The sequence below is a fragment of the Engystomops pustulosus genome, chromosome 9 (assembly GCF_040894005.1).
Source record: "Engystomops pustulosus chromosome 9, aEngPut4.maternal, whole genome shotgun sequence".
Classification (NCBI taxonomy): Eukaryota; Metazoa; Chordata; class Amphibia; order Anura; family Leptodactylidae; genus Engystomops; species Engystomops pustulosus.
Genome location: NC_092419.1, coordinates 26651791 through 26674691, shown reverse-complemented (window position 1 = coordinate 26674691; position 22901 = coordinate 26651791). Strand labels below are relative to the sequence as shown.

The 22901-nt window shown below is 44.2% G+C and overlaps 1 protein-coding gene across 1 annotated transcript; it reads right to left on the bottom strand.

Annotated features, from left to right (window-relative positions):
- Window positions 1-253: 253 nt before the first annotated feature.
- Window positions 254-12749, bottom strand: LOC140076425 (uncharacterized). Its single transcript, XM_072122955.1, has 4 exons — window positions 12562-12749; window positions 1885-9261; window positions 1698-1792; window positions 254-928 (listed from the first exon to the last, which is right to left on the bottom strand). The coding sequence occupies exons 1-4, from the start codon at window positions 12617-12619 to the stop codon at window positions 872-874; spliced, it is 7587 nt and encodes a 2528-aa protein (XP_071979056.1). The 5' UTR covers window positions 12620-12749; the 3' UTR covers window positions 254-871.
- Window positions 12750-22901: the final 10152 nt, after the last annotated feature.

The window sequence follows — 22901 nt, the reverse complement described above, 5'->3', positions numbered from 1 at the left end:
TTCAGTAGTGACCTTTCGAATAAGGATGAGGCTTCTTACAGACCTGGAGGCGATTGAGCGCTTTACACCCTTGGAGCTTCTTCTGGAGGCCATTTTGAACTTTGTGAACTTTGTTATCCAGCTCCAGAGCTTTTCGTTTTGATCATGTTGGCAATGGTTCATTTTACTTATAACACCAAGTACATCATACAAAGTTCATGTATCCATCATATACCATAAAATACAGTACATCTTTATTCATTTTGCACAGCTGCCTATGTATAACACATACACAATAAATATATAGTTTCTATAGCAAAAATATTCAAGATATCATACAAGCCACACCCTGATTGGTTATGGTGTTGCCAGCAATACCACTCTTGACCATCAGAGGCGCAGTTTAATCACGTAATATTTAATGTAAATAACATATAATTTATCATTATAGCATAATCTACAGTGATCACCAGGATCCACCCTCACACTGTATCCCCACCACCTGACCAAGCTCCATGGGTTATATATTATTCCATTGTTGGCCGGTGCTTCTAGATAAAAATGTGTAAGTTCTACAAGCAATAATAGATGTGGTAACCAATAAGGTTGGCTTAGACCAAACCCTTGTCCACCACAGAATATAGAAGTCCACACCCTTCATCGTCTAGTGTAGAAGGTGCCATCTAAGGAGCCCCAGACCTACAACGAGGGACTTCTTGTACACCGAGGAACCTATGTAGCCTCCGTCACTCGTGTCATGTCAGTCATAGGATTACAGCCATCACCGGATGTTACCGTAGTCCTGAACCTTGAACCACTCTATGAATACTGCTTTTTTGGCTATAAAGCCACCTTATAACTGGTCTGCCAGGAATATGGGACATCATCTGTGTTAGGCGTTGACGTTGTAGATCGTTCGGAATGTGTGACGCCTTATGCAGTAGGAAATCTGTGTAATGAAAAGAAAAACATCTGTTAGTGTTGTCCGATGTCTTCTTTTAGTCCCTCTCTTACTATTCTATTTTTCTCAACTGGGCCATTGAGGATAACCAGGCATATTGAAAATGCTATCTAATCCACAGGATCATGTTATAGAGCAGGGGGAGCTAAGCAGATTGTACATAGTGTCCTATCTACAGGCAGCATGTTATAGAGCAAGAGGAGCTAAGCAGATTGTACATAGTGTCCTATCTACAGGCAGCATGTTATAGAGGAGGGGGAGCTAAGCAGATTGTACATAGTGTCCTATCTGCAGGCAGCATGTTACAGAGCAGGAGGAGCTGAGGAGATTGTACATAGTGTCCTATCTGCAGGCAACATGTTATAGAGCAGGGGGAGGCGAGGAGATTGCACATAGTGTCCTATCTGCAGGCAGCATGTTATAGAGCAAGATGAGATTCCATTTTCAAATTGAAAGTTTTCTCTTTTTGTTCTCGTGCACCCATTGTTACATCATAATCACTTTTTAGGCAGACATTTAAAAATGTGGACATTTTTGTTCTGTTTTATTCTCTGTGACAATCATCCCATGTGTGATGTCTGTATTTAGTGCGTTTCTAGCCTTGTCCCCTGTCAGATACCTCCCCCGATTCTGCACCATCACCCATTGAACAAATGCAGACCCACTGACACATCTATTTTATCTACATGTAGATGGGGACTCAGGGTATAGAAGGTGAAGATTTTCATGGGCAATAGACAGAAGGATACAGACTTACCAAAAAGAATGTACCCATGAGTAAGCCCAGGGTAAGGATAACAGCGAGTGATATCAGGATGATTCCCCAGTCAGGAATAATAACCCCGGAAGAAGCTAGAAACAAAAGGAAAATAATGAAATATTCAATTAAAAATGTTCCCTATTTTATATTTTCTTCTCATCCTTATCCATTACAATGGACTTACTAGTGGCTGCGACTGTGGATACATTGGTACTCGTGGGGTTGTTGGTTACTGTTGAGGTTCCACTTGATGGCTTTTGGCTAGTGCTGCTTGAAGACACTACTGTACTGGAACTGGTTGTAGTAGTTCTGGTTGTACTGCTTGTACTGCCTAAGGTAGTAGTTGTAACAGTTGTAGGCGTTGAAGTGCTCGTAGAAGTTACTGTAGTAGATGTTGGTTTACTTGTTGTTGTTGACTGACTGTTAGTGCTTTGGCTGGTAGTTGAGATGGAGAATGAGGTAACTGGTTTGGTTGATGACGTGGTTGATGTGGATGTGGTTGAAGTCGTAGAGGAACTAGTTGAACTAGTGCTAGTAGGTGTCTTGGTGCTGGTAGTTGTGGTAGTTGTTGTCACTGTGGTGCTTGAAGTTGGAATTGTAGTTGATTGGCTGTTGGTGCTTTGGCTGGTGGTTGAGGTGGATAATGATGTGACTGGTTTGGTTGATGAAGATGTGGACGTGGTTGGAGTTGTAGAGGAACTAGTTGAACTAATGCTAGTAGGTGTCTTGGTGCTGGTAGTTGGCGTAGTTGTTGTCACTGTGGTGCTTGAGGTTGGAATTGAAGTTGATTGACTGTTAGTGCTTTGGCTGGTAGTTGAGGTGGAGGATGATGTGACTGGTATGGTTGATGAAGATGTGGACGTGGTTAGAGTTGTAGAGGAACTAGTTGAACTAATGCTAGTAGGTGTCTTGGTGCTGGTAGTTGGCGTAGTTGTTGTCACTGTGGTGCTTGAGGTTGGAATTGAAGTTGATTGACTGTTAGTGCTTTGGCTGGTAGTTGAGGTGGAGGATGATGTGACTGGTATGGTTGATGAAGATGTGGACGTGGTTGGAGTTGTAGAGAAACTAGTTGAACTAATGCTGGTAGGTGTCTTGGTGCTGGTAGTTGTGGTAGTTGTTGTCACTGTGGTGCTTGAGGTTGGAATCGTAGTTGATTGACTGTTAGTGCTTTGGCTGGTAGTTGAGGTGGAGAGCGATGTAACTGGTTTGGTCGATGAAGATGTGGATGTGGTTGAAGTCGTAGAGGAACTTGTGGAAATAATGCTGGTAGGTGTGTTGCTGCTGGTAGCTGTGGTAGTTGTCGCGGTGGTGTTTGAGGTTGGAATTGTAGTTGTTTGACTGTTAGTGCTTTGGCTGGTAGTTGAAGTAGAGGATGATGTAGTCGGTTTGGTTGATGAAGATATGGAAGTGGTTGAAGTCGTAGAAGTACTTGCTGAATTACTGGTAGAAGGTGTGTTGCTGCTGGTGGCTGTGGTAGTTGTAACTGTGCTGTTTGAGGTAGGTTTTGAAGTTGACTGACTGTTAGTGCTTTGGCTGGTAGTTGAGGTGGAGAATGATGTAAGTGGCGTGGTTGATGAAGGCGTTGATGTGGTTAAAGTTGTAGAGGACATTGTTGAACTACTGGTGGAAGGTGTGTTGCTGCTGACCGCTGTGGTAGTTGTTGTCTCTGTGTTGTTTGAGGTAGGTTTTGTAGTGGTTGTAACAGTGCTAGTACTGGAAGGACTTGTACCAGTGCTTGATTGGGTTGACTGTGTACTGGTCAAAGTGCTGGCAGAAGATGTTGTAGTAATGGTTAATGTACTTGATGATGTCAAAGTAGTTGAAGTAGATATTGAAGCACTAGCAGTGGAAGTTGATGATCCAACTGTTGGAGATGTTGTAACAGTAACAGTGGTAGAAGGTGTAGAACTGTTCACTGTAGTCCCAGTGGTGGGAGGTGTTGTAGCGTTGGTTGAGCTTAGAGAAGTTGTAGAGTTCTGAATATTTGATGCAGTAGAAAGAGATGTTGTGCGTTGGGGTGTTGTAGATGAGGTAATTGTAGTTGAAGCACTAGTAGGAGAGGGAGATGGCCCAACTGTTATTGTTGTTGAAGTTACTATAGGGAGTGTAGTATTTGAGGTAGTTACAGTACTATTATTGATAGGACTTGGGCTAACAGTAGATTGAGGTATTGTAGTGTTGGCTGAGCTTGTGGAGGTTGTAGAGCTCTGAATATTTAATGGAGTAGAATGAGCTGGTGTGCTTTGGGGTGTTGTAGATGAGGTAGTAGTGGTTGAAGCAGGAGGAGATGGCCCAACTATTATTGTTGTTGATGTTACTGTAGGGGGTATAGTTGTTGAGGTAGCTATAGTACTATTATTGATAGGACTTGGTGTAGCAGTGCCAGTGGTGGATGGATTCTGACTAGTAGCAGTGTGAACAGTTGTCACAGTGCTGGACAGAGTTGACTGTGTATTGCTCAAAGTGCTTGAAGAAGATGAAGAGGCAGAGGCTGAAGTCAAAGTAGTTGAAGAGCTAGTAGAAGGAGGAGATGGCCCAATTATTATTGTTGTTGATGATGATGTTACTGTAGGAGGTATAGTAGTTGATGTAGCTATAGTACTATTATTGATAAGATTTGGAGTACTGGAAACTATTGAGGAAGAGGCCAGAGTACTGCTTGGGGTTGTGTTTGGATTGGTTATGGTGTTAGAAGTTGAAGGATTAGTAGAAGTTTTTATGGTGCTGATAGTTACAGTAGTTTGAGTTGTTGTTGTATTGGTTGAACTTGGTGTTGAACTGACAAATGTAGAGTTCTCAACACTGGATGAAGTAGACAGAGATGTTGCTGTCTCTTTTGAAGTTGATGTGATCAATGTAGTTAAAGAAGATACAGTTTGATTAGTGGTAGGTGTTTGGGTACTCCCCACTGTTGTAGTAGATGATACCACGGCGTGATTAGAGGTTGTAGCATTAGCACCAGTGCTTGTGGTGCTTGTAGAAGCAGAACTACTTGTTCCAGTATTTGAAGTTGGAATGATGGTTGAAGATGGGCTAATTGCAGATGACTGGCTACTAGTTACAGTAGTTGTTCCTGTGTTGTTAAGTGAAGAAGCTGCTGTGCTAAATGATGTTTGGCCACTTGCAGAAGTAGAGAATGTTTGTTGGCTGCTTGTTGGTGGCTGGCTGCTGGTTTCAGTACTTGACGTTGATGAGCTGCCAGATACAGTTGATGTTCCGACACTTGTAGATGTGAAGATCTTACTGGAAGATGGTGGAATACTAGATCCACTAGTCGAAGCCACAGTACTAAATGTTTGGCCACTTACTGAAAAAGTTTGTTGGCTGATTGTTGGTGGATGACTGCTGTTTTCGGTACTTGATGTTATTGAGCTGCTAGATAAAGTTGGTGTTCCCAGAGTTGTAGAAGTGAAGCTATTGCTGGAAGATGCGGGGATACTAGACCCACTAGTGGGAGCTGTAGTAGTCAGAGATGTTTGGCCACTTACAGGAGAAGTAGAGAATGTTTGTTGGCTGCTTATTGGTGGCTGACTGCTGTTTTCAGTACTTGATGTTACTGAGCTGCTGGATAAAGTTGGTGTTCCCACAGTTGTTGAAGTGAAGACATTGCTAGAAGCTGGTGTGGTATTAGACCCACTAGTGGGAGCTGCAGAACTAAGTGATGTTTGGCCACTTGAAGAAGAAGGAAGTGTTTGTGAGCTGCTTGTTGGTGGTTGGCTGCTGGTTTCAGTACTTGATGTTCCTGAGCTGATAGATACACTTGGTGTTCCCACAGTTGCAGAAGTGATGACATTACTGGAAGATGCTGGGATACTAGACCCACTAGTGGGAGCCGTAGAACTAAGTGATGTTTGGCCGGTTACAGGAGAAGTAGAAAATGTTTCTTGGCTGCTTGTTGGTGGCTGACTGCTGGTTTCAGTACTTGATGTTACTGAGCTGTTGGATAAAGTTGGTGTTCCCACAGTTGTAGAAGTGAAGACATTGCTAGAAGATGGTGGGATACTAGACCCACTAGTGGGAGCTGTTGTGCTAAATGATGTTTGGCCAGTTGCAGAAGAAGTAGAGAATGTTTGTTGGCTGCTTGTTGGTAGATGGCTGCTGGTTTCAATACTGGATGTTACTGAGCTGCTGGATAAAGTTGGTGTTCCAACAGTTGTAGAAGTGAAGACATTACTGGAAGACGATGGGATACTAGACCCACTAGTAGGGGCCGCAGTGCTAAGCGATGTTTGGCCGGTTACAGAAGTAGATAATGTTTGTTGGCTGATTGTTGGTGGCTGGCTGCTGGTTTCAGAGCTCAATGTTACTGAGCTGCTAGATAAAGTTGGTGTTCCCACAGTTGTAGAAGTTAAGATATTGCTGGAAGATGGTGGGATACTAGACCCACTAGTGGGAGCTGCAGTGCTAAGCGATGTTTGGCCACTTACAGAAGTAGAGAATGTTTGTGGGCTGCTTGTTGGTGGCTGGCTGCTGGTTTCAGTACTTGATGTTACTGAGCTGCTGGATAAAGTTGGCGTTTCCACAGATGCAGAAGTGAAGACATTGCTGGAAGATGGTGGGATACTAGATCCACTGGTGGGAGCCGTGGTGCTAAGTGATGTTTGGTCACTTGCAGAAGAACTAGAGAATGTTTGCTGGCTGTTTGTTGGCGGTTGGCTGCTGGTTTCAGTACTTGATGTTACTGAGCTGCTAAATACAGTTGGGGTTCCCACATTTGCAGAAGTGATGACATTACTGGAAGATGGTGGGACACTAGATCCACTAGTGGGAACATTGGTGCTAAATGATGTTTGCCCACTAACAGAGGAAGTAGAGAATGTTTGTTGGCTGATTGTGGGTGGCTGGCTGCTGGTTTCGGTACTTGATGTTACTGAGCTGCTAGATAAAGTTGGTGTTCCCAGAGTTGTAGAAGTGAAGCTATTGCTGGAAGATGGTGGGATACTAGACCCACTAGTGGGAGCTGTAGTAGTCAGAGATGTTTGGCCACTTACAGGAGAAGTAGAGAATGTTTGTGGGCTGCTTGTTGGTGGCTGGCTGCTGATTTCAGTACTTGATGTTACTGAGCTGCTAGATAAAGTTGGTGTTCCCAGAGTTGTAGAAGAAAAGACATTGCTGGAAGATGGTGGGATACTTGACCCACTAGTGGGAACATTGGTGCTAAATGATGTTTGCCCACTAACAGAGGAAGTAGAGAATGTTTGTTGGCTGATTGTTGGTGGCTGGCTGCTGGTTTCGGTACTTGATGTTACTGAGCTGCTAGATAAAGTTGGTGTTCCCAGAGTTGTAGAAGTGAAGCTATTGCTGGAAGATGGTGGGATACTAGACCCACTAGTGGGAGCTGTAGTAGTCAGAGATGTTTGGCCACTTACAGGAGAAGTAGAGAATGTTTGTGGGCTGCTTGTTGGTGGCTGGCTGCTGATTTCAGTACTTGATGTTACTGAGCTGCTAGATAAAGTTGGTGTTCCCAGAGTTGTAGAAGAAAAGACATTGCTGGAAGATGGTGGGATACTTGACCCACTAGTGGGAACATTGGTGCTAAATGATGTTTGCCCACTAACAGAGGAAGTAGAGAATGTTTGTTGGCTGATTGTTGGTGGCTGGCTGCTGGTTTCGGTACTTGATGTTACTGAGCTGCTAGATAAAGTTGGTGTTCCCAGAGTTGTAGAAGTGAAGCTATTGCTGGAAGATGGTGGGATACTAGACCCACTAGTGGGAGCTGTAGTAGTAAGAGATGTTTGGCCACTTACAGGAGAAGTAGAAAATGTTTGTTGGCTGCTTGTTGGTGGCTGGCTGCTGGTTTCAGTACTTGATGTTATTGAGCTGCTAGATAAAGTTGGTGTTTCAACAGTTGTAGAAGTGAAAACATTACTGGAAGATGGTGGGATACTAGACCCACTAGTGGGAGCTGCAGTGCTAAGCGATGTTTGGCCAGTTATAGAAGTAGAAAATGTTTGTTGGCTGCTTATTGGTGGCTGGGTGCTGGTTACAGTGCTTGCTGTTACTGAGCTGCTGGATACAGTTTGTGTTTCCAGAGTTGTAGAAGAAAAGACATTGCTGGAAGGTGGTGGGATACTTGACCCACTAGTGGGAACATTGGTGCTAAATGATGTTTGCCCACTAACAGAGGAAGTAGAGAATGTTTGTTGGCTGATTGTTGGTGGCTGGCTGCTGGTTTCGGTACTTGATGTTACTGAGCTGCTAGATAAAGTTGGTGTTCCCAGAGTTGTAGAAGTGAAGATATTGCTGGAAGATGGTGGGATACTAGACCCACTAGTGGGAGCTGTAGTAGTAAGAGATGTTTGGCCACTTACAGGAGAAGTAGAAAATGTTTGTTGGCTGCTTGTTGGTGGCTGGCTGCTGGTTACAGTACTTGCTGTTACTGAGCTGCTGGATAAAGTTGGCGTTCCCACAGTTGTAGAGCTGAAGACATTGCTGGATGATGGTGGGATACTAGATCCACTAGTTGGCACGTTGGTGTTAAGGGATGTTTGGCCACTTACAGGAGAAGTAGAAAATGTTTGTGAGCTGGTTGTTGGCGGTTGGCTGCTGGTTTCAGAGCTCAATGTTACTGAGCTGCTAGATACAGTTGGTGTTCCCACAGTTGTAGAAGTGAAGACATTACTGGAAGATGGTGGGACACTAGATCCACTAGTGGAAATCACAATACTAAAGGTTGTTTGGCCACTTGTAGAAACACTAGAAAATGTTTGTGTGTTGGTTGAAGATACTTGGCTGGTCGATAGACTGCCACTTGTAAAAGATATCGTACTTAATGATGTTTGACCACTTGTGAAAGCACTAGAAAATGTTTGCGGACTGGTTGTTGGTGGAAGGCTGCTTGTTTCAGTATTAGATATTGATGGGCTGCTAGATGCAGTAGATTGAACTGATGTTCCCACAGTTGTAGAAGTAAAAACATTACTGGAAGATGGTGGAATACTAGATCCACTGGTGGAGACCACAGTGCTAAATGATGTTTGTGGGTTGGTTGATGATGCTTGGCTAGTTGATATACTACTAGTTGATGATTGTGCTGAACTTGACGTTAAGACATTACTAGTTGAAGACTGGCTACTACTTTGTGCAGTAATGCTTGTGCTGCTGGATGCAGTTTGGCTACTGGAAGAAGGTGGAGTGTTACTTGTAGATATCAGCTGACTAGTTGTCCCAGTATCAAAGGTTTGAACAGTGTTTGATGTTAATGGTGCATTTGTTGTCGGTGGTGTAGAGCTTTCAAGTGTAACTGTACTCGGTTGGGTAGAGATCGATGTCTGAGTGGATGTACTACTTGTCCCACTAGAGGATGCAGTAGATGCAGAAGTCACAGTGGTACTTGTAGAAGTAGGTGGTGTGCTGGCTACAGTGCTCGATGTAACTGTAGTTGGCTTGGTTGTGGTTGACGTGCTCGATATCAGCGTTGTGGGCGAGACTGTTGTAGTAGTAGTTGTAGATGATATTTGTGTTATTAAGTTGGATATAGCACTAGCGATGGCAGCAAGAATACTTTGTATAATGGAAAGTATTGAGGATGTTGAGGAGGTCTGTGCTTCAACAGGGGACACTAGGAGAGAACATAAATGAGGTATTACTTGTAAGTACAATTTCTTTATATTACTTGAGTTTCTTGGACATAAAGCAAAATTCAAGCAATAGTACACCATAATACTTGTAGACATAAAGGCCTAGATATAGCTGATACCTCTGCTCCTTGGAGCTTATTATTGTGTTAGACACTAGACCCTTTAATGGATTCCTCTGTCACTCTGGTGGTCATGTTTTACACATCATTACCCAAGGTTAGTAGTTTAGTACATTCAGCTACATCGAACTCTTAAGCGATAAGTCATAGAAAGTTGACAATGTATGTAAACAAGGCCGTTAACCAAGGTGGGGCAGTAGGTAGCGAGGTAAGGCAGGCGTGTCGTACCCTGATACACACAACGTATAGACTCCAATGTTTGCACTGTGAGGTAGCTGGCCGTATGTGATAGCGATGAATAGCAGTGGAATGCTCTTATCTTCCAGACAATGAAACTGTTGCTACTGAAGTGCGGTTTCTAAGGAGCCACTTCCACCTTGTACCTCAATTGCTTCTTTTCATGAAGATGAATAGATGCTAAAAAATTCCTTGTGACTTTTGTCCCTGGCGCCATTGATGCAATAATCACAGTCTCCCTCCCTACTCTATCTATAGATTTCAGTGGTGGGAGAACCCACTATAATTGATTCCCTACTCATAGGGTAGACCACCAATGATAGAGTTTGGGGGTTTTAGCTCCCGATTCCCCACAGATGAGCTGAATTGAGATGATCTGTCATATTTAAAGTATGCACTAACTCCATTCATAGGCTAGTGGCTGTGCCTGGTATTGCAGCACAGTCCCATTTATTTGAATGAATAAGATGCATGAGGGGCAAGCTGTGCTTGGATATAGACATCCACCAATTATTTTACATGATCCATCTTTAGGATAGGACATAATATTGTAGTCCTGAAAAGACCCCATTAATACATATGGAATCGCTAGTGAGTAATACTTAATACACTGAGCTGCCAGGTACTTCAAAACAAGAGTTGGTCTTAGTACTTACTCACTTCTTTGGGTAATAGACCTATACGTAGAAGTCCTTTACAGGGAACCTCTACTAACTCAAGATTTGGGATGTATGGCTACTTGTCAAAAAGGATATTTCAGAAGAAGAAGAACCAAAAAATATAGGACACAGTCAGAAACAGAATCAGGGTAGACATAGTCTTACACTAGAGATCACTAGTCGGAGTATATAGTGTACAGTTCAGGGAAAAGTGTATAAGAAGGACATATCAGAACTAGAGAAAGTGCAGAGGAGAGACCAAGGGAATTCCATGGTAATGGGTGGATTAGAGTACAAGGACAGTAATATTGGGAATATTTAGTTTGGAAAAAGACGTTTACAGGGCGATCTAGTTACATTGTAGACAGAAATCTTTTTCTAACCAGTATGAGGGGGGAAACACTGGCGGTTTCCCCATTGTCCTACACATTGGGGGAGATCAGAGTCTGAGAGCAAAACTGTTCTAGTTAGTGATGGCAAACAATCAAAGGCCAGCTTTTATTTTCCCACATCTGTTTATGAAATGAAAGCTGAACTCTGATTGGTTTCCATGGGCAAATAGAAATCTCTCCCATTGGGTCTCATTTACTAAGGGTCGCGCACCCACTTTTGTCACACTTTGCACCATTTTCAGGGCTAAAATGGCTTGCACAGGTATTTAAGATGGGTGTGCGTTGTGATTGTGTCGCACGCAACCCTTTTTTTGGCGAGGCTTCCATGAGACAAAATTTAGGTGTCATGCCATTGGACAGTCTGACTGATTTGGATTGAGCGCAGGATTTAACTTTCAAATTGTGTACAAAGATGGTGAACGCTGTCAGACCTGAGCGGGGAAGCGAAACATGCAGGATATCCGGGGCATGATCTTAGTGAATCGCGGCACAGTGCCGGACAATGCACTTTCGGTGAACTACAGTGACGGGGTAAGTAAATGTGCCCCATTGTCTTTTATATGAGAGTAGGGACACTATGGACCTCCCTGCCACAGGATGTTGTGAGGTTGATTTATTTCCCATCTTTAAAACTCCTGTTCTTGGAATTAGATTCTTGGGATGGAATCATAATCGAGGGATTAAGTCCGACTGCCATATTTAGAATCTGGATGGAAATTCTCACTTTTATGGGAACACCAATATGGATCAATTGACTTTATGGGGTTTTGTGCCTCTAACACTGGAGGATTATAATCTGACGTCTTTATGTAACCTTATCTACCATAATATAATGTACCAATTATGGTTGAATGTTATGGTTGGACAATGACCTCCATTAGGGTGGTGAAGTCATGGATCTGTATAGGATGCTGAACAATGATCGGACGGCATTTTCCACTGAGTCTAAGACAAACACACAATACAATCCATCTCACTGCTACAATGGTATGCAAGCCCAGCCAGGCAGATGGACAAATAGGACTCTATGTGCTGTGCAAACTCCAGCAGGTGTACTGCATACAGAATACGACAGAACAGTATGGGGGGTATTGTATTCAGATAAAGGATGCAACAAAAGTTATCATCATCAACCACAACCTGACTCTTCCCTCGATTGGTGCAACTTTCCTAAAGTGAAGATCCATGCAAGGCACCAAAACTGTTTCTTTTATTATAGGGTCAGAGGAGCAAGGAGAGCGCACCCGTACCCCGCCATATATGTCACTAGGCAACAACAGCCCAGCACAAAGTACTAACAAATTAATGAAAGTGTCTAAAGTCTAATGGATTTTAACAATAGAAGGTTATATCTTTGTTAATCTATAAAAAAAAGGTAAAATAACAAATACAGTATAAATACAATGTAAAATGTAATAAAAATCTATACATATAAATGAAACAGAAATATAAAATAATGCCAAAAGAACAATAAAATCAACAAAAAAAATAATGCTAATAATTTTGTCTAAAATAAAGTGTAAAATAAGATAATATCTACTATATTATTTTTAAAAATGTGTCAACTATATAAAAAAAAGTAAATTAATTTTAATTATTTAAAATTACAACATTATAAAGTTTATGTTTTATTCCCAACGAAACAAAATCCAATATAAGAGAATATAATTTAAAAACAGAAAATATAATTTAAAAACTAAGAAAGAAAAACTAAATCTGATTTAAAATAAAAGCACAAAAACAAGAATTTAAAAATTGGCTTCGAACTAAAACATAAAATATAATAAAATGTGTTGCAAAATAATTAAAATAATGAAAAAGGTTTTTAAAATACAGTATGATATAAAATAGAATAGTTCATGTTTTTTTCTTACCTGTAAGTAGTAGAACAATCCCTAAAGTAATCACTCGTGTGGTCCCCGCTGTGAACATAGTGAATAAATATTAAATAAAAGTATTCAGCCAAATTAGAAGACAGTAAAGAAGTCACTTTGGCACAAGAATATAAAAATCCAGAACAGTCCTGTTGGAGGTGAGATGGACCCAATATAATCTCCCTCTCCTTTAATGTATGTGTATATATACCAGAGTGTACACACACATATATATACATTCAGACATATAGGAAGCAGGGAGTGCTCCAGGGTGTGTGACCAGTGACCTCATACTCAGCATGCAATCAATATCTAATGTATGTGTTCCTTTGGGTTACATATCTGGGTGCTATGTAAGGGTGGAGTTTCTAAATATAGACAGGAGCCAGAAGGTTACATACAATTTAGTGAGAAATGAAAGTATTTCAGGGTATACAGTAAGTAGGATTATGTGAGGGGTTCTTCCGAATTGTCAGAATTAACAAAAAGTTCACACGTGTAGTTTAAGATACAGGCAGTCCCCGGGTTACGTACAAGATAGGGTCCAGAGGTTTGTTCTTAAGTTGAATTTGTATGTAAGTCGAAACTGTATATTTTATAATTGTAGATCCAGACAAAAAAAAATTTGGCCCCAGTGACAATTGGAGTTTAAACATTTTTTGCTGTAATGGGACCAAGGATTATCAATAAAACTTCATTACAGACACCTTACAGCTGATCATTGCAGTCTGGGACTATAGTAAAGCATCCAGAGAGCTTCACCAGAGGTCAGAGGGGTCTGTCTGTAACTACGGGTTGTCTGTAAGTCGGGTGTCCTCAAATAGGGGACTGTCTGTATTCTTCCTAAACCTCTGTATACATTCAGGTTCTGTTCAGCTGCACGTGATTGTATTCTCATTAGGAAGAAGTAAACCACCTTTGGTGGTGGATCTACTACTTCACATACAAATTTCTGGTGAACGTCAAGATGACGTTCATGTACGTCAAGATGACGTGACCACAGAGAACTGCCTGCAACATTGGATACTGTCTGAAAAAGTCATCATACTTTTACAGAACTTTGATCAGATCCATATCTAAGGAGGACATGGCTCTGAAACCATGACATGAAGCCAATAAACCAAATCAAGAACTCATTGAACAAGCCAAAGTTGTCTATCTCAATTTAAAGCCTAACGTTCATGGTACTTTATGTGAACATGACTTCAAACCAGGGTGTCCACCACTTATCGAGGAGTTTAGAAGGTCCTGCTTTGCCCCAACCAGTTTTTATCACTTGCTTGACAACAAAACCTGGCAGCCAAGCAATGGAGATACCCCGCAAAGTCTTTCCTCCACCAATGTAGATTTACTGTATGGATAAGATCAGTAATAACCCCCTTCATGGGGAAACCTACAATTGACCCATAGACAACCAAAATCTATTTCCAAAGAGCCTTGGTGGAGATTGTCCATTTTTGTGTACATCATATTTACCTATCTACCATCATATCTAGCTATGGGTTACTCCATGATACAGTAACATAAGTCCCCAGTCTCCCCTTATCAGATGTTGCACTCTTTGGACCTACCCAACACTACACCAAACACCTGCTATAACGTAGGGATTGGAAACCTTTATGTGGTGGAAGTTCTTATTATCAGATGAACGTCATACTCTATTATGAGCTATTTTCGGCAAAAACATTCATGATCTTGAAAAGAAAAGACGTCAGCTTCCTGGTCTATAACATCATTGTCCGCCCAATCTGTAAATAAATGGAAACAGTTGACATGGAAACTGGATTGATAAATGCGGCGACTGGACAAATATGGAAGGGCGAAGATGAAAACAACGACTGGTGTCTTCCAAAGCCACGAGACATCATCATGTGTAGAAAGTGTCTTTCAGTGGCAAATGCTGTCCCTCCTCCGATGGGGCAAAAGGTGGCAAACACCATGGGGCAGATTTACTTACCCGGTCCATTCGCGATCCAGCGGCGCGTTCTCTGCGGTGGATTCGGGTCCAGCCGGGATTCACTAAGGTAGTTCCTCTGATGTCTACCAGGTGGCGCTGCTGCGCTGAATTTCCCCGAGTCCCGCCGGAATGCACTGAAGTACACCGGCCTATTCTTAGTGAAGGTAAGCGTGAGTCCCGCAACACTTTTTTAAAAAAAATGCGGCGGTTTTTCCGAATCCGTCGGGTTTTCGTTTGGCCACGCTCCCCGATTTCTGTCGCGTGCATGCCAGCGCCAATGCGCTCTACCAGGATACTTCTACCTTTTCTAACAAAAGTGATTGTATTGCATCCATAATAAAAAAAAAAAACTGGAATGTACTGATGAAGGAACCTACTGGTGTTTCCGAATCTAGGAACCCTCATTTATTTTTGTATAAACGTGGCAAAAATATAGGGAATCGTCTTGTAAAATCTGATGTGGGACCATTGAGGACTTCTATACAGAGGGGCATATTGGGAGCTACACGTACTGGCGGTTTCCCTTGTAGATCCTGTATTAACTGTACATTAATTTTCACATGGAGGTCACCATTATAGAATTAGAGTTCAAAATAAGAATACCGCAACATAGATAGACCATTCAAAAGAAGAAACTGGATTTACTGGAGTCAACACTTCCCAGAGGTGGGACATGATGAATCCCAATTACGTTAAACTTTGATTGACCACATACCTTTGCTGAGAAGAGGAGGTCAAAGGGCACAATTATTAAGGAAATGTGAACTAAAATGGATTCATCGCCTTAATACTCTTTAAACGAATGGCCTAAATATGGACTATAATATCATAAGTATCATCTAAAAAGGTGGATACATGAGAAGCTGTTGTTACTTGAGATTTCCTGTATCATCCCTCCTTTTCCTTACATGATGTAGACTTTAGGGAGATACCCCTTATCCAGCTAATACAGGCGGTCCCATACTTAAGAACACCCGACTTACAGACGACCCCTAGTTACAAATGGACCTTACTGTACTTTATCCTTAGGCTACAATAAACAGCTATAACAGTTATCACAGGTGTCTGTAATGAAGCTTTATTGTTAATTCTGTTTCTTATGACAATCCAACATTTTTAAAATCCAATTGTTACAGAGACCAAAAAAATATTGTCTAGAGCTACAATTATAAAATATACAGTTCCGACTTACATACAAATTCAACTTAAGAACAAACCTAAAGAATCTATCTTGTATATAATCTATGCCTGTATATATGTCCTTATTGTTTCAGATGTAAAGATATACACTCACCGGCCACTCTATCAGGTACACCATGCTAGTAACGGGTTGGACCCCCTTTTGCCTTCAGAGCTGCCTCAATTCTTCGTGGCATAGATTCAACAAGATTTTGGTCCATATTGACATGATGGCATCACACAGTTGCTGCAGATTTGTCGGCTGCACATCCATGATGCGAATCTCCCGTTCCATAAAGATGCTCTATTGGATTGAGATCTGGTGACTGTGGAGGCCATTTGAGTACAGTGACCTCATTGTCATGTTCAAGAAACCAGTCTGAGATGATTCCAGCTTTATGACATGGCGCATTATCCTGCTGAAAGTAGCCATCAGATGTTGGGTACATTGTGGTCATAAAGGGATGGACATGGTCAGCAACAATACTCAGGTAGGCTGTGGCGTTGCAACGATGCTCAATTGGTACCAAGGGGCCCAAAGAGTGCCAAGAAAATATTCCCCACACCATGACACCACCACCACCAGCCTGAACCGTTGATACAAGGCAGGATGGATCCATGCTTTCATGTTGTTGACGCCAAATTCTGACCCTACCATCCGAATGTCGCAGCAGAAATCGAGACTCATCAGACCAGGCAACGTTTTTCCAATCTTCTACTGTCCAATTTCGATGAGCTTGTGCAAATTGTAGCCTTAGTTTCCTGTTCTTAGCTGAAAGGAGTGGCACCCGGTGTGGTCTTCTGCTGCTGTAGCCCATCTGCCTCAAAGTTCGACGTACTGTGTGTTCAGAGATGCTCTTCTGCCTACCTTGGTTGTAACTTGGTGGCGATTTGAGTCACTGTTGCCTTTCTACCAGCTCGAACCAGTCTGCCCATTCTCCTCTGACCTCTGGCATCAACAAGGCATTTCCGCCCACAGTCCTGCCGCTCACTGGATGTTTTTTCTTTTTCGGACCATTCTCTGTAAACCCTAGAGATGGTTGTGCGTGAAAATCCCAGTAGATCAGCAGTTTCTGAAATACTCAGATCAGCCCTTCTGGCACCAACAACCATGCCACGTTCAAAGGCCTCAAATCACCTTTCTTCCCCATACTGATGCTCGGTTTGAACTGCAGGAGATTGTCTTGACCATGTCTACATGCCTAAATGCACTGAGTTGTCGCCATGTGATTGGCTGATTAGAAATTAAGTGTTAACGAGCAGTTGGACAGGTGTACCTAATAAAGTGGCCAGTGAGTGTATATCGAAACCCCCATCGGATGGACCATATTACATCCACGTCTCCTGTTTGATTTTTTGCCAGCTCTAGACAGTCCTATTAATAATTATTGGACTTTCATTGGTGGTAATATGAGGTGGGATTGCTATCCTATTATGCGACTATACGTCTTGGGTACCTGGTACCATATTCTCTCGTGACTATATGTCTGTCACTTGATGGACTTTGTAGCCTTTGGGGGGTTTCTGGCATTAAGTGGGTCCTGCATATGATGGGGATCCATGGTATATGCATATAGCATGAGCCGCTAAAACTCCTTTTATAATAGGGTTGCCCATATGCAAGATGGCCACCGCAAACACTATGGGGCTCATTTATAAGGGTCTCGGATTGCATTTTCGTTGGACTGTTTGCCGCTTTGGGGGATTACAGGACTTGGACAGGTATTTAACAGTTGTCAGCGCTGGGATTGTGTTGCACGCGATGGTTTTTTGGCGCAGCTGCACTGGCCTCCATGCGACACAAATTAGGGGGTGTGCTGTCAGACAATCGGACTGATTGGGACTGAGTGCGAGATTTAACTTTCAAATTGTGTCGCAAGACAATGCACTTTCATGCCCCAGGAAGAAGAAGGTGAACTCCGGCGGACCTGAGCGGGGAAGCGACACAGTGTATTATCATCAGACAATGCACTTTCTGCGAACTCCAGCAGCTGCGTAATTAAATGAGCCCCAATGTATCTAATACGCTTGCGCGATCCATGCTGATTTTACCAATTATGGTAGCACTTCTGCCTTGCAGCGCTGCGGTCCTGGGTTCGAGTCCCACCCAGGTCAACATCTGCAAAGAGTTTATATGTTCTCTCCGTGTTTGAGTGGGTTTCCTCCGGGTCCTCCGGTTTCCTCCCACACTCCAAAACATACTGGTAGGTTGTTCAGATTGTGAGCCCCATGGGGAAGGGGACCAATTTGGCAAGCTCTGTGCAATCTGTGTGCCCTATATAAATAAAGAATAATTATTATTATGTTCTTACTCTCATGACTTCTGGTTTCACGGAGGTTGTCCTCCATACTTCCGGTTTTATGTCTAGTGGCTTGCATACAGGTAATCTATTTTTATGAATGATTAGGAGGAGACAAGGGTTAGGTCATCATACCGGTGGGCGGGATTTTCTTCGTATCTCATGCACTATGTCACCTTTCGATCACTTGTATTATTTATTATAATGTAATATATAATTATGCACTTTATTTGTATACATAGATGAATTCATTGTATAAATCTTTACACTTTATCAATGTTTCATGTTTTTACATTCACTTTTTATTTGACCAATCAGATACACTGTTGGTCCTTAAATAGCTGGTTGTGTGTTATACACTTTATGCTTGAAAAAGGTGTACCGCTACACGGAAACGCCGCTTCTATTCTTTACGGTGAAACTGCGAATTAAAGCAAACCTACTACTTGTAGTGGCAGGTTTCTGATGGAAATACCGGGCACCAGCTCAGGGTGAGCTGGTGCCGGAGCTTATTTTCGTTAGTGTTTTAAACCGCGGTATCGCGGTGTCGCTGACGCCATTAAACCGAACTGTACAGTAGGAAAGGTGTGGTGTCATGTACTGTAATCCACTCCTTGCACCAAGGCCTGTATATTTGTTAAATCAACGCTTCTTCCCTGGCGGCAATTACATAGTGTGTATATCTGCATTGCGTTAGCATATGCGATACGAGTACCTCCTGACTGGCATCTTTACCCATGTATGGGTGGCATCCAGGTGCTAACTGTGTAACACCCCCGGTCCCCTAAAGACCCGCAGTTTACGGATTACCCCCATGTGCAAACCTCGGTTTGAGGGATCAGGTAGCGGTCAGTGTTTTACACAAAAAGACGGTCCGACACAGCCACACTACAACCTGTAAAGCCTATGAAAGGGTTAATGCAGACTACTGGCATATATGACAGTGTGCAAACAGGTCAACTCACATTGGCTTAGAAGCCCAATGGGTACACATCTTAAACGTTACAAACGTTACAGAGGTAGATAGGCTACTCAGGGTAGCAAGATAGTAAATGTCTCTTTTCCTGCAAAGAAAAGGCATAAAGAGTGCAAGCAGAATGTCCACACCTAGAAAGGAAGGCATTAAGTGCAAAATTATAATAAATTACATTGCAACTTTTCCTGGTAGTATCTGGCAAAAGTCTCACAGAAGGTCTTTAATAGCAAAGTCCATCTTCTGGGTACAGCCCTTGAGGTGGGGAAAAGTGCACTAAAGAAACAAAGGGTCTCCTCTTTGTGTAGAGGGACAGGGTCCTTTGGTAGGAATCTCTGCTGTGGCAGAGGAAGGGGTGCTATCATAGCACAGGACAATAATCAGTTCAAGGTATGTCTCTTGGCTGAGATAAATAGGGATGAGAGTCTCAGGAAAGCCTCTGGCTCTTTAGGGAAAATGGAGATAAATACACATATGTACACAGTGCAGTACCTGAAGTGGGCTACAGCCCTTCAGGGGTTACTCTGCATCGCTGGGTTCAGCAGAGACAGGATCCAGCTCCAGCAGGGAATCCTGTGCATCCTCAGCGGGAGCAGGTGCCGGCTGGGGACACCCGGTGGCAGTAGCGGGTACTGCAGGTGCAGCAACATCCTCCGGACCTTCAGGGGGAGGAGCGCTGTTGCCCGGGGTGTCAGCTGTTCCAGCCGGGGGCTCAACTGAGCCAGGGACCACGGAGGGGTCCAGAAGGAAATAAACAGGGACCTGCGGCAGCGCCGCAGCTCCTTCCAGCTCCGGTTCTTCCGGGGCCGGGTCATCACTCCATTGGTAACCGGCAATGGGAGATGTGGGCCTAGACGGAACCTCCGGACAAGGCTCACTAGCCGGGATGTCTTCTCCCACAGAAGAGCCGCGGGATCGGGCAATACTCCCGGCAGGGGAGACGGTGGGGGTGGCGCCCTGAATCATGCCCGGCCCATGGATGGCAATGGGACCCGTACTCACGATTACCGTGGATGGGGCATTCACGTGGGTCACCGCCCGGGGACTCGCAGCCGAGGAAGAGGAAGTGTTCGGGGACTCCGGCCACTCGTCGTCCTCATACAGCTCGTCGTACGAGGGGTAGCGGTCCTCATCGGAGTCCGGGATCCGGATCACACCAGCCGCCCATGGTCCTCGGGGTCCCTCCTGCATGGAGAACTCGATGCACTCTCCTGGCTTCAGATTGTGCAGTCTCTCCGGCAAGTCAGGCCTCTTGACAGACCGGCGGGGAATAAATACCTCCCGTCCGGTGTAGTCCTGGGTGGCGAAGCCATAGCCACGTTGCTTATCGAAGAACCGGACCATGCCGGTGGTGCGGTTCTTTTCCACCCAAGCTCCAGCTGTAGACCGGCCGGCCATATACCGTTGGGCCTCCTTCTCTCGGCGTCGCTGTTCCGAGACAGCGTCTCGGAGTCGCCGGCGGACGGCCTCACCTCGGCCTTGAGGCTGCGGAGGTGCCGGTGCTGGGGCTCGTGGCTCCGCTGCAGGCTCGGATCTCCTTGGGCGACAGGTAGGTGCCGGAGGATTAGGAACTGCCGGAGGATCAGGAACCGTCACAGCGGGGCTGGCAGGCCGCACAGCGGGAACGGTAGGCCTCGGAGCAGGTGGAGCGGCAGCAATAGGCCCAGGCGTTGGCTCAACAGGAGTCGGGGCCTCCCCACGTGGCACCTCCACGTGGGTCCGCGGTACCAGCATGGTAGCCGGGAGAGGCACGAGGAACCGCCCGGGTGGTACCTGGTGCTGCGTCACCGTTTGAAAATACGTCCTGGTGACGAAGGCCCGGGTCAGTCCTCGGTGCAGCCGGTGTCCAGCGGAGGGTCTCCGGACCGGCTGGGCAGAGACCACGACCATAGTCTCCAGTATTTCGAAGAACTCCGGCTGCTCCACAGGGGGAAATGGCGGAGGACCCCACATGGTGCTGACCTCACTCTCCAAGATCAGCACGAGTTCTGGCGCTTCTCTGAGGCGGGGCAGGAAGTCCGCCTCGAGCCAGTGGGAGGAGTCCAAGTCCTTCCCGCCAAGAGCTGTGGCGGGCTCTAATTTTTCCTGCGCCACAGGAGGCGGGGTTCGCGCCATTCGCGCGTGGGCGGAGTTTGGTGAGTCATCTGGGTTTCCCGCCACTGAAGGTTTTGGCGGGCTTGAATTATTTGCTGCGCCACAGTTTCTGAGGTAAAATCCTCAGGCGCGGCAGCGCCGGATGTAGCAGAGCTGGTACAGTTCTTGCAAGGATTAACCTCTTGAGTGCTGGAGCGGCGCTCGACAGCACGTGGCAGCAGTATAACAGTTCAATCCAGAAACACAAAATTCCTTGGGCCTAAACCCGGATGGCAGCAGGGTTAGGCAGCACAGTCTTTTTAATAAAGGAAAGTCTTTAATGCCGTAATAAGGCACAGAAGTATCAATCCTGTTCGTGACGCCACTTGCAACATCCCCCACCGGGGCCTAGCCCTTGAGGTGAGGCCTGGAGTCAGCCGGGGCCCGCAGTACCGGAGTGGCTGGCGGTTGCGGCCTAAGCACGCTATCGTCACGGTGCTTGGTACGGGGGAACCGGAGGGCTGTCCTACAGCCTGGCAGGTCTCCAGCAGGGTGGTGTTGGCAAGAAATGATGAGGGAGAGACTGCTAAAGCGGATCTCCCTGGGGCAACCCCTTAATGTCCCGAGTGTGAGTCTCTGGGTGATGGACAGGGTGCCGGTGATGAAGGCAGCCGTATTAGCAGGGACCAGACGGAGACAGAAGTTGAAGAAAAGAACTTACAGTTCTTTATTTGAACCGGCAGGAACCGCAGCAACGTGCCTTTAACAGGTAGATGGAGTGCTGAGATGTGAGTTGGAGGGAGCCTCAGGAGATAGTTCACCAGCCTGGATGTAGAGGGCAGGCTGGGAGGCAGCTGTGTCCTGGTAGGAAGCTTCAGCTTGTCCTGTAGGGCTTCAGGTATCACCTTTAAAGGTAAGATGATACCCCTTTCCTCACTATACTAACTCTAGTCTTAGACTCCACTCTTCAGAGGCAGGGGCTAGGCTCTTCCTGCTCTGGTATGGGCTAGACTGAGATTGCTCACTCACTCACTGATCTCTAGGATTCTCCTACACTAGAATCTCTCTGAAAAGATCTCCAGAACATTCCTGGCCAGGGGTTTTATTACCTCCCTTTGGTCAGGTGGTGGCTGCTCCTCCAATCACATCTCAGCTTACAAAGGACAGGATGTAACACAGATCATTGGACAATAGCATCTTGCATCATACAAAATACTTAACCTCTGCCTTGCCAGGCAGGATTCACCACTGCAATATCCCCTATGTCCTATCAGGACCATGTAGTGTAATGTGATTACATGCAGCTGGGACGTATTCGCAAACACTCCCTCGCCATTGCATCGGCGAGGGTGTTGCAGATAGATAGATAGATAGATATGAGATAGGTAGATAGATAGATGGATAGATGGATAGGAGATAGATAGATAGAGATAGATAGATAGATAGATAGATAGATAGATAGATAGATAGATAGATATGAGATAGATAGATAGATAGATATGAGATAGATAGATAGATAGATAGATAGATATGAGATAGATAGATAGATAGATAGATGGATAGATAATAGATAGATAGATAGATAGATAGATAAGAGATAGATAGATAGATATGAGATAGATAGATAGATAGATATGAGATAGGTAGATGGATAGGAGATAGATAGATAGAGATAGATAGATAGATAGATAGATATGAGATAGATAGATAGATAGATAGATAGATATGAGATAGATAGATAGATAGATAGATAGATAGATAGATAGATAGATATGAGATAGATAGATAGATGGATAGATAATAGATAGATAGATAGATAGATAGATAAGAGATAGATAGATAGATAGATAGATAGATA